At 40.9% G+C, this 12,250-nt stretch overlaps 1 protein-coding gene across 7 annotated transcripts in view; it reads left to right on the forward strand.

Moving 5' to 3' along the window:
• Positions 1–268: 268 nt before the first annotated feature.
• Positions 269–12,250, forward strand: part of CD47 (CD47 molecule) — a 48,969-nt gene continuing 36,987 nt past the window's right edge. For 6 of the 7 annotated variants that reach the window (XR_003518649.2, XR_003518648.2, XR_003518647.2 and 3 more), the window contains exon 1: positions 751–943. Coding sequence is in view for 3 of the 7 variants with exons in the window: in XM_027587333.2 (XP_027443134.1) it covers positions 901–943 (43 nt within the window). In the remaining 4 variants the exon portion in view is untranslated. Of the gene's footprint in view, positions 447–750; positions 944–12,250 lie in introns of those variants that run through there. The other variant, XM_027587338.2, reaches the window with a different exon arrangement.

Below are 12,250 nucleotides of genomic sequence, written 5' to 3' on the forward strand. Positions count from 1 at the left end.
AGCAGAAACAATAGCCCATGGGGCAGCGGGGGCTCGCTGAACTCCGGGCTGCTCGGGAGGCCCCGAGGCCGAGGGGGAGCTCGCTGCGGACAGGCCCGGCCGCCGGCCCGCTCTCAGCGAAGAGCCCCGGGCTCCCTGAACGCGGGGAAGCGTAGCGACGCCCCGACCCGACGCGCGCGCTTGCGGGGGCGTGGTGTTTAGGGGGCGCCGCCAGAGGTGGGGGCTAGGACGCGGCAGGGTCGACGCGCGAGCGGACGTCGGACGCGGGAGGGGGGAGAGATCAGGGGTTCGTGCGGGCCGGGGAGGCCAGGTCGGAGGGTGGCGCTCCTGAAGCGTGAGGGTGGGAGTGAAAGGGAGAGAGGACCGGCGAAGGGAGGACACCGGACCCAGGACGGTGTGAGAGGCGGGAGAGAACCGCGGAGAAGGCGGGTGCAAGGAGGTCCCCGGTGAGCGTAAGAATACACGCTCAGCCCTCAGCCTCCTGTGACGGGCTGACAAACAGACGGCGGGGGTGGGGAGTGGGGGATGACGGGACGTGACCGGAAAGTCCGGCGCGTGCCGCTGCGTGGGAGCGGGATCCAGGCCTCGTCGGAGCGGACTGGAGTGGGGACTCAAGCCCGCAAGGCAGGAGGGCGTCGCGTCAACAGTCCCGGCGGCGGGGCGGGGGCGAGTGCGCGTGCGCGGTTCGCGCGGCGGGAGAAGGGGGGTAGCGGGCGTGGGGTGGCAGGAGCGCGCGTGCGCGCGGCCAGGCAGCCTGGGCGGCGGGTCCTGCTTGTGACGGACGGCGGCGTCCGGTCCTGCCCGTGACGGCGGTGGCGGCCGATACTGCCTGTAACAGCTGCGGCGGCTGCTCCAGACACCTGCGGCGGCGCCGGCGGTAACCGCCCGGCGGCCGCGGAGATGTTGCCCCTGGTAGTGCTGCTGCTGGGCTCAGCGTGCTGCGGTGAGTGGCCCCTCTCTCCTGGCTCAGAGACTAGTGTTTCGCCGCCCCCAAGGCGCCCCCGCGGGTGTGTGGGCTGCGTCCCGGCTGGCCCGGCGGCGCTTTGGAGAGGGTGGTCAGAGCGCGGGACGCGCGGGCCCTGCTCGCCCCGGGTGCGGACGTAGGAGGGCCCGAGGGTAATCCTGCGCCCCCTTCCTTCCTTTCCCTCCTCTTCCTCTTCCCGCAGGGTGAGAGCGGGGTTTATCTCCTTCCCCCGTACTCCACCTCCAGATGCACACCAAGGAAGATTCTGAGCCGTGCATCTCACGCAAAAATTAACTGTAGAGAGAAAGGGCGCGATCAGAGGCGAGGGGTGGCAACTGTTAGGGCCCCCCCTCTTTTGCACCCCTCTTCCTCTTCGCTGCTCAAACGCATTTGGGGATGAAGAGGGAGAGTGGGAGGGCCCGGGCCTCTTGCAATAGAAGTGCGCATTTTGGAGAAGTCTGCAAGACGGGATTTCTCCTGTTTGCCTTCCCACAAGAACATAGAGTTAAAGAAACATAAAGGAACAATTAAGTTGCATTTCCAACCCAGCATTTAATCAGAAGAATCTTCTGGCCGCTTTTTTTTTTTTAACCTTAAAAATAAGCTACCTGGAAACTCCTACCCCCACGCCGTATCAACCACTTTAATATAGTCCAAATTGTACGTTCAAGTTTTTTCCACTTTATTTGGGCGAACCGTTTTAATAGTAATCCAGATTTCGCTTGAAATATGAAGACGTCAAACGGTATTTGCTGCAGAGTGGGATTTGGTGTCTTTCAACGCCAAAGGCGGTTGGCCCCCCAGGCTTTTGGAATCCATTATGCTCTTTTTTTTTTTTTTTTTTTTTTTTTTTGCGTGTGATTCGTCTGTAAAAAGTGAGGAATGGGAATTTTCGTGGTTCTACAGTGCCTGTCACACTTCACATCTGTACAGTCTTCTGTTAACTTTTTGTAAGATTCAGTATTGAATTTGAGTAGCGCAATTGTTACATTTAATTTTAGAATGCTAAATTAATTAGATTTTAAACTGATTATTAGCCTAAGTGTGCCATTTATAAACGCTTGTGGTTTCAAGCCATTTCCGTTATGCCTTTAAATGCTTGCTTACCACTTTCTCCAATCTCTGAAACATCCTAGGTTGTTGGAGTTGTTGACGATATCTTTATTATCTAAAGAGTTGATAATTAGATAAGGTAGTATTTCTTGTCATCATCATTAATGGCTTCTTACCATTACTATTACTATAGCAAAAATAATACTGCTTTCAAAAACCTGTTGTGTGATCAGAAAGCCTTCATATTGAACCAAATTACAAATATGTAATAAAATATCACTGATTCAGACTGTTGGCATCAAAGCTAGTCTGAAGAATAAAAAATGTCAATCATATACTATATTAAAAGCAGTGGTCCTGTTTCCAAGCAGATGGGAAAGAACTGCTATAATGGTACTTTTGGGGATAAGATTTCTGCTAGGCCTTATTTAATAATAGTTAAGCCACATATACTTAACACTCATTTACATGCAATATTAATGTGCTCAATTCCCTACAGATTCACAGAATTCACAATTTATAGTATTTTATTGTACTTAATAACCTGAAAAAAAAGTAAAATAGAGGCATTGTACATTTGAGTTCAGGAAGTGTTGACTATAAAACAGAAAGTGATAGTGTTTGTCCTAAGATATAATGGATTTTGTGTGTGTTTAATATGTAGTTTGAAAAAACACGTATGAAGATAGAACACAAGTCATTATCAACCAGGGTATTTAAGAGACTGAATTTAGAATTCAAAATGAGTAAAACAGTCACAGATGTGTACGTTTTGTACTGAAGTTTCATTTCGCTTTCAGTTTCATTTATAGATGACTGGTAATCCAAGGCATTTTTTGGAAGCCACTTAGTTTCAGTTGACCTTTGTGGTAAAAGAAGTTACCTGAAATGCTCCTTCCGTCTACTTACAGGCAAACTGCAACCCTATAAAACCCTATTGGTTTATAAGATGCAGAATGAATTACTACACTCCTTTCCTTCCCCCACCCCCCTATAAGTCCAATTATACTTTGTTTAAAAGCACATCAGTAGTTTCAGTAGTTTTTAGTAACTGGCAAATAAAATTTGACTTAGATAATGACAGTGACATGGACTGTCTTTTCAGTGGTTGAATAATTTTTCTTTGTTCCAAGTGAGTTTTCAAAATCAAGGGTGCACATGATTAGAAAACAGTTTTATTGTCTAACCCTGGTAGTAATTTGTCTTGCTTAAATGAAAACGTTTTCTCTTAAAGAATATATTACTTTTAAACACAGTTTGTTACTTTAAGGAAGTAAACGCCTATTAAAAGTATTTATTTATGGGGCCACCCCAGCAGTCTAGAGGCAGTGTGTTAAAGCATTACACTAAATGCCTAAATGTAAAAGCATACACTAATTACTGTTAGGATGCTTGCTCATGTGGTCATCTGTATTTTGGCAGATGTTTTATCTTTGCCACTGAGTTGTTAATGGAGATTTGAAAGGCCAGGTTCTAAAGAAGAAAAGTAGGTGTTTTTCCTAAGTTTGATAAATATTCTAAGTCCACAGTAATCACTCATATTATTAAAACCAAGTTTGCATTTCTTAATGTTCATTCACCTATAGCCAAATCAGCAGTTTTTAATACTTTAATGTTGTTTTTATGATACACTTTTCATATAAGCATTTTAGCCATCTTTTAGGTTTTTGCTGTTAGCTTTTTATACAAGCTTTTGTATAAAAGCTTGTATATTTTTTGTCTTGTATATTTTGATGTCTTGTATCTCAGCTTAATACAATGCACTCTTGGGTTGTCATAAAGCAAATTTTACGTTGTGTCTTAGTGCAGATAGTTCTTCCATGATAAAAGAACAAGAGTAATAGTGTAGGGTTGATTTTGTTAAACTCATTGTAGTACTAAAGTAAAAAATAGAGAGCACCCAAGAAATTTGATCCTGATATACCTAGACTGAGGCAATAGAACCTGGATTTTTCTCCTTCATAGTTGCATAGAGTTGAAACAGAAATTATAGTTCTACCCTCCTCTGAATATTGCATTCCTTATCTATGGGACAGTTAGGTAAGACTCAGAATCTGATCAACCCCAGGGTTTGAGATTCAAATTAAGAGAATAAATGTGCATATTTGAATACGTGTCACACTTATGGATTAAAGGCAAGGCAAGGCATTTGGCAAGTGCAGGGTCTGTCAAAACTGCTTTCTCCGTTGCAAGCGAGTATGAACCCATGCTGTGTTCTAAGCATTTTGCAAGGCCCTCTTGGTTATAACATAAATTTCAGACTGTATGCCTCTCAGTAACTTAAAATGTAGTGTACAAAGAGTAGGGATTTTTGTTTGTTTTTATCTCTTGGTGACATCTAATATATTTTAAATTCTAGATAAGCCCATAATTCTGGATGTTACTGACTTGAAACTGTTCTCTCTCCTGTAATTCTAGGTTTATCACTTCTGTTCTTATAAGGCCACTTTAAATCTAGTAGGGAATTACTTTGAGTCAGAACTAAACACTCTGTGGACATGCCTACTTTACCCTAGACCTTATTTGGTCTCTATTGAGGAGAGATCTGTCTGAATCCCCCTTTTTGACCCTAATTCTAGCCCGATTCAGTTTGAGACCTTCGTTCTTCATAACAGAAGCTTAATCTGATTGCAGAAACTGGTAGGATTCATTTTCAGCAGGTATCTTTGTTCATGAGCTTTGCTTCTTTTACCTTAGTGACTGTTGGGCTTCTTCCCCATTCCTGAACATCCATTTCAAGCAGATAATTGACTTCCTACTCTACTGCAAAAAATAGTGATGTGTGGTGTGGACTCTCCAAGCTTCCCTCCCACCATTACTAAACTTATCTACAAGATCTTAAGCAACCATCTCGTTCTCTTCCCTCCCCCAGTTTCAGAAGTATACGTATTCACCTTTCCAAGGAAAGGTTCACCTTTCTACAGCTCTTTCACTTTCACCATTTTGGAGACGGGCTCAACAGCTTAATTCTTCAGTCTTTCATCTTAGATCTTTCCCTCTCCATTGGCTCCTTCACTTTAGCTTGCACACATGCTCAAGTTTTACCCCATATTACAAACAAACAAGAAGAACCAAAAAACCTTGCCCTGGCCCCTGTCTTTACACTTTTCCTGTTGCCTTCTCTCTCTGCTTTCTTAGACTACAAAATTTAATGAAAGAGAATGCCTCTTCATTCTTCCCTCCCATTCCCTTCCCAAATGCAGTCTGACTTTTGATCCCACTAGTCTATTGACATTGCTATAGATAAAAAAGCTAATGATGTAGTTTTCAATCTAGAGGCTGATTTTACTCATACTATTTAACGTCAATTTTGTCCACATGAGGACCCTTCTTTAATGTCCTCCGTGGTATTTTTTGCTGCTCTCACTTCTTTTTCTCACTTCATTAGTTTATTCCTCTTTAACGATTTTTCCATAAATATTGGTGTTCCCCAACATTTTATTCCCTGGTTCCTCCTCTGTTTACTTTGCAGGGACTTTCTGGGCAATCTTGTTTATGCTCACAGTTTCACTTACCAGCTGTGATCTTGGTGATTCCCAAGTCTTCATTGCTCTGACCTTTCTTCTTAAATCCGGGTCCCTATGTCCTGGGGTCTACTGGACATCCTCGTTTCATTGTACCACAGGTACTTTAATACTCAGTCTATTAAATATTGAAAGAAGATTCCTTTGTAAATCTCCAAAATTTCTTTTCTCTATGAAATCCACAATATAGCTTGAAACGGGGAAGGGGGTGTTGTTAAAGTATATTAGGCAGTTACGCATGCTTTTAGTAAACAACTTTAATTCTTTCCTCTTCTCCCTTATTTCCCACATCCAACTTATGTTGATGTTCTTTGTTTTTTACTGTAATGTTTTGGCCTTCTCTCTAGGTGTCAATTACCTGGACTATTGCAGTGATCTCTTGAGGTCTCTCTTTCCCATCTCCCTTCTTGCCCTCAGTTCACCCTTCATGCTGCTGTATTATTTTTTTAAATGCAAGTAAATCTGCATATTTTGCTGTTGCTTATATTATCAAGTCCCAGTTCCTCAGAATGACATTCGGAAGCCTTTACACTATTTCTTAACCATCCCTTTTTCCTAGAGTTCACTTGAAGAATCTTCTGCCTCCAATTATTCATTTTTCCTCATTCCTCTGCACATGTTATGTACTCTGCCTAGAAAGCCTTTCCTTTTTTATATAATTCCTCCTCATCCTTCAAGACCTAGTTTAAACATCATCCTTTGGAAAGATCATTCTTAAACACATTCATGTAATTTTTAAGAAACTCTCCCATGCAATCTGCAACTGACTTGATCGAGATTTTCCATTAAAATATGTAGCTTCTCGATTCTATAATCAGGTCTATTGATGTGAAAAGCAGTGGAGGATTCTCTTGACAAATGGAAGAAGAGTGAATCCTCTCTGATATAGTTTTCCTTTCTTGGGATTCATACTTTAAATGCTTTATATTTATGAGGAATGTATTGGTTTGTACTTGCTGGACCCTGGATCCATAGGATACCAAATGAAGACATTGTCCTTCTTTCTCTACCTTTTGAGCCTAATGGAGAGATGAGTTAAGTAAAACAGTAATTTCAAGATTCAGTAGTAAGTGCAGTGACAGCACTTGAACAGGGGGCAATGGGAGCAATAAGGAGGGAATGGACACGATTGAGCAGTGGTGGGGAAGAGGAATAGGATTGAACATGTCCCTTTTGTTCTAGCAGGAAGAACTAAAGTTAGCAAACTATAGCTGCCATTAATTGAACATTCCCTATGTATGCGAAAGCACTGCAATAAGAACTTAATATTTATTATCTCATTAAGTCTTAACAAATTCTCTCTGAGGTATACACTCCCTTCACATTTTGTGGATGAGGAAACTGAGCTACAGAGGTTAAATAACTTGCCAAAGGTTATACAACTAGAAAGTGCAAGTCCTGAGCCAAGGTCTGACTCCACAGTGTGTGCTCTTACCTGGATACCAGATGAAGAAGTGTTTGCCAGCATGTCCAAAGGCATGGGTGGGGATGAGAGGGCATTTCCATATTCATGGAATTGCAGGAGGTCATTATGATTGGAGCTTAGTTTGGAAATGAGGGAGTCCAGGAGGTAGGGCTGGACAGGAGGAAGGACCTAGTTTGTATTCCATGCTAATGCATTAGAGTTTAGCTTGAAACGGGGAGGGGGGGTGTTGTTAAAGTATATTAGGCAGAAGAGTGCACATTTGCGTTTAGAACAGTTATTTTGAGAACTGTGGAAAATACATTGGGGCTGAGATGGGAAAACTTTTGAGGCTGGAGGTAGGGAGCTAGTTAAAAGGTTATGACAATATCTCAAAAGATAGGTGATAAATGTCTAATTCATAGAGCAGACATTGGATTGAGGAACCATTAAATAGGTTGAGCCTACTAAGAATTCTTCATAGCTAAGGAGAGGGAGGAATCTAGCATGATTTTTATTAGGTCCTGGTCTGGTTGACTGATTGGTAACAGAAAACACTTTGGATGGTGAGGATTTGGGAGGAGGCTAGGAAGAGGGTAAATAGGTTTTTGGACATGTTGACTTTGAATTAACTGTAGTACATTCAAATGGAAGTACAGCAGATAGTTGACTTTTCAGGTCTGCAGTTAAGGAGAAAGTGGGGCCTGGCTAAACAAAAAGTGTGTAGGTAGTTAAAACTGTGGAGTAAGAGAGAATGGTGGGCCCCAGGGGGTTGGGAGGAGGGCAGTGCTGGATATGAAGTTTTGAGGAACACTAATATTTATTGTGAGTCAAGGAATAGATTTCAATAAAGAAAGAAAGCTCTAATGGGGTGGACAAAGCAATAAGAGGAACTTCAAAATCAAGAGCTATTACAGAGGCCAAGAGATAAGCGCAAAAAAGGAGCTGCCTACTGGCTCAGGGACTATACAGTAGTCAAGACAGAGAGTAAAAACCGTGCACATTCCATTTTTCATAAGGGATTATTGGCTTTGGCATGAACTGTTGTAGTGAAGAAGAGGTAGAGGCCGTGTGGCAGAGATTTAAGAAGTGAATAGGAGGTGAAGAAATGCACTTAGATTATTATTTTAGGATGCTAGGGAGGAGACAAGTATGAGTGATTTTTTAAAAAGTTGGTCAATATTTAAGCATTTCTTTTATGTTAAAAAACACCTATGAACGGCATGGGGGGTGTAGGAAGCTGATAATCAACTAGGGAAAGTCCTTGGGGTGACTAGTGGGTGTGGAGGCAGAAATGAAAACTAATGGGTGAAGGGATACAGTTGTGAAGAGGAGGAATGTGAGGGGTCTGTGGATAGTTGGGGTTGCAGGTAACTTTGTAGGTGGGAAGTTTTGGAAGCTTCTGGCTTCTCATCTAAAGGACTCAAATTAAGAAATATGGCTTCTTTGGAGAGTACAGGATAAGCTTTTGCAAAAGGGGAGTGGTTTAAGGGTTACAAAGGAGAGAGAGAGAGGTTTTGCATGGAACATATAAAAAGATAAATGATTGAAGGCCCAGATGGGTGGGAGCTGTGACAATCTTCTGTTGTTCCCCTAGTAGCAATGCAAATTTTCTTAGAAATCTGTAAGACTGATTACTCTCCTGCCCATCTATAACACTTTGTTCATACCAAAGGATAGCACTTATGACCGACCTCCTGTTATAAAAAGTATGTATCATTGTTCCAAATGAGGATTGGAAGCTTCCAAAAGATAATTCCCATTTTTTTCTGTCATTGTATCCCCTCATCCTATCACAGTGTTTCAGATCAGATGGTTCTCAATAAGTGTTTGTTGCATTTGTACATTTCAGAGCTAGACTTGTGTGCTGGTAGTCTCTGCAACATGTAATAGCTGTTTTCAGGACTGTGGTCTGAGATGGTTTCAGTTGGTGGTCTGTATTTATAGAGGTTGTGAAGTCTAGTATTTTTGGCATTTTATATAAAATAATTTCCCCATTTCATTTGTTAATTTATCTGTAGCTCTTGCATCACTGATGGTTAGTTATATTTACCTATTCCTATCTGATTTAGACTGCTATAGGCATTTCTTGATTAATCAGTTTCCTTATGTTAATTATCTACATACTTTTATTTGCTCTCTATATTTTAAATCTTGTTTTTTCACTTTGATGTTTTATCAGAAAGCAGCAGGAAAAAGAAAACCCAAATCAGATAATTTTACTACTTAATAGTTTTGTTTTTTTAATAAATGTTTATAGAGGATGAAGCTGTAGTTAACAGTTGGTGGAGTGACATTTTTGGACTACCCTTATTTATTAATTAGCACAAGGGTTATTCAAGTTATGGCTTATTTAGGTCAATTTTACTTTTAATTTTATTGATAGCATTTATTCTACTTAAACTGCTTCAGCTATAAGATTGTTTTATTGCAACAAAAAATGCAGTACAGTTAGTGCTTTCTGTATTCTTTAGAAAATTCATTTTCTGTACATAAGATGAAATTGTGGAGTTTTACCAACCACTTCTTACTTAGAGCCTTCTAAAAAAGTTTGCTAGGATAACTGAGCTCTTTACTTATATCTATTTATTAAGGGGTAATTTTTAGAAATAATTTTTAAATCTTGACTGAAACAAATACAAAATGACCACATATCAAAGATTTTATTTCACATGTTAATTAGCAAGTAAACCAGCAAGATGGTAAAACCATCTCAGTTTTAAAAGAAGATTTAGAGAACAGACACATTTATTGGCAATCAGGAATGGTGAAATGAATTTTCAGATAGATGCAGTATTATCCTCAAGGCAATAAAATGTGGTTTTTTGAAATCTTCTCTTCTTTCACCAGGGAGAAGTGAATTGCAGAACAAAGTTTATTTGTATCTCTATGGACACAAATCATTTGCGTTGCCATCAGTTTTACCAAAATTGTAAAATAGCTCAGACAGATAAACACAGTGAAAGGCATAGGCCCCTACAGAATGAAATATTCCCAAGGAATTTGTCACACAATTCCCAGCACTCCATTGAAAGGACACTCAGTAATCTTTTTGTCCATTTCAAAACCTTTCACTATATTTTCTGACACGTTCCTTTCTTTCTGATTCCAGCATCATACTTTTTTCTCTCCTTTTTTTAAAAAAGATTTGTTCATGGGGCGCCTGGATGACTCAGTCAGTTAAGCGTCTGCTTTTGGCTCAGGTCATGATCCCAGGATCCTGGGATGGAGCCCTGCATCGGGCTCCCTGCTCAGCACAGACTGCTTCTCTTTCTCCCTCTTCCTCTGCTACTGCTCATGTGCTCGCTCTCTCTCTCTCACTCACTCACTTTCTCAAATAAATAAAATCTTTAAAAAAAAAGATATATTCATTTATTTAAGAGAGGTGGGGGGGGAGGGCGGGCAGAGGGAGAGAGAAAAATCTCAAGCAGACTCCCTGCTCAGTGTGGAGCCCGCTGTGGGGCTCAGTCCCACAACCCTGAGATCATGACCTGAGCCGAAACCAAGAGTCTGACACAACCGACTGAGCCACCCAGGCACCCCTACTTCTCTCCTTTTTGTACACTGTAGTTCCTCCCCTCCCCACCCCCAGTGCTTCTTTTTCAGGGAAGACAGTTCCCAAGCCCACGGCTTCGAAGAATGCAGCTGAAAGTCCAGGTTTTGCCGGAGGCTTCCTAATATTTGGATGGCAAGAAATGTAGAGAAGTGGGAAGAGGTGCGCTATGGATATCCCCAAGGCTAGTTCAAACTGCAAATTCCCAGAAATAAAACAGTTTGGACCTGCCAGTCAGAGAAGGTCCAGATCATTACAGTAAAATGCCATATCCCCTAACTTTTATAGTATTGCCCCTAGTGTTTATAGCACGGTATTGTTAGCACTTGCCCAGGTATTTTCTCCTTTGATGCTCACCACAGTTCTGTGAAGTAGCCCAGTGTTTGTTTTTGATCCTCTTATTCACAGAGAGTAAGCCAAGGCATAGAAAAGTTAAATGAACTGCTTAATTTGTACTCAGGCTTTCTGAACATTGTCCACTTCATATTCCACTGCATCCTAGCATTCAACTCAGTGGGCAGTTACTGAATAATAATTATGTTCCTAAAGTAATAACATCCGATGCTCCTGATTTCTTTTCCCATTTTATAAATGTAGAGAGAAGAAATCTTAAGGATGAACTATTGAAGTTGATGTTTTATTTGTATTTGTTAGTGCTTTGTTTTTTGAGGGAGGAGCTAGCTAACTACTTAGGTAAAAGAGTTGATAAATGGTTGAACAGTATGGAAGACAGCTATAATTTCTCCATATTCTCATACATATTAGATGAAAGGTAAGTGATTGAGTTTCCTTTTCCAGTCCCTCTTTTGTAAGGCAATGATAGTTTAATCTCTGGAGAAGTATTGGTAGAATACAGTAGTCCACCTTATCTGTAGAGGATGCGTTCCAAGACTGCCAGTGGATGCCCGAAGCCAAAGATAGTACCAATCCTACATATACTATTTTTTTCTATATGTATCTATGATTAAATTTAATTTATAAATTAGGCACAGTAAGAGATTAACAACAATAACTAATAATAGAACAATTATAACAATGTGCTATAATAAAATTTATGTGAATGTGGTCTCTCTCAAATATCTTATTGTACTATACTTACCCTTCTTCTGATGATGATGTGAGATGATAAAATGCTTACATGGTGAGATGAAGGATGTAGGCAAGGTGCTGTGACCTAGAGTTAGGCTACTTATGGATTGTCTGACCATGTGTCAGAAGGAAGATAATCTGCTTCCAGACTGTGGTTGACCACAGGTAACGGAAACCAAAGAAAGCATAGCCATGGATAAGAGAGGACTAGTAAATATCCTATTTATTAGCAGTACCCGCTCTTGGTATTAACTTGTTTCTTAGCTTTTTTTTTTGAGCGGTTTATGGTTTCTAGGAGGAAGAATACCTGTAATATATATTTGGAAATGGTTGTTCCATAGTTTCAGTGAAATATAGGGGTGGGAAAATGCCTTTCTATTGTATATAAACCTTCCTAATACTTACATACAAAATGACTGTTGCTGGCTGTATTTTGCAATGGGAAAATAGCCACAGAGAATGTTTTTTCTTCTTAGCATTCTAAGACTTTCCATCCTTGTGGAGAGATGTGATGTGATTCATTTGGTTTACTTTTTTGTATTAAAGTAGACCCCGTCATCTTTTTTGGAAATGCAACATAAGGATAAACTTCCTATCAGTTTAGCAAGTTCTATTTGGAGGAAGTATATACTGAATATAATATTTGGTTTGATTTTCTGTTCAAA

The sequence above is a fragment of the Zalophus californianus genome, chromosome 1 (genome assembly GCF_009762305.2).
Source record: "Zalophus californianus isolate mZalCal1 chromosome 1, mZalCal1.pri.v2, whole genome shotgun sequence".
In the NCBI taxonomy this organism is placed as follows: domain Eukaryota; kingdom Metazoa; phylum Chordata; class Mammalia; order Carnivora; family Otariidae; genus Zalophus; species Zalophus californianus.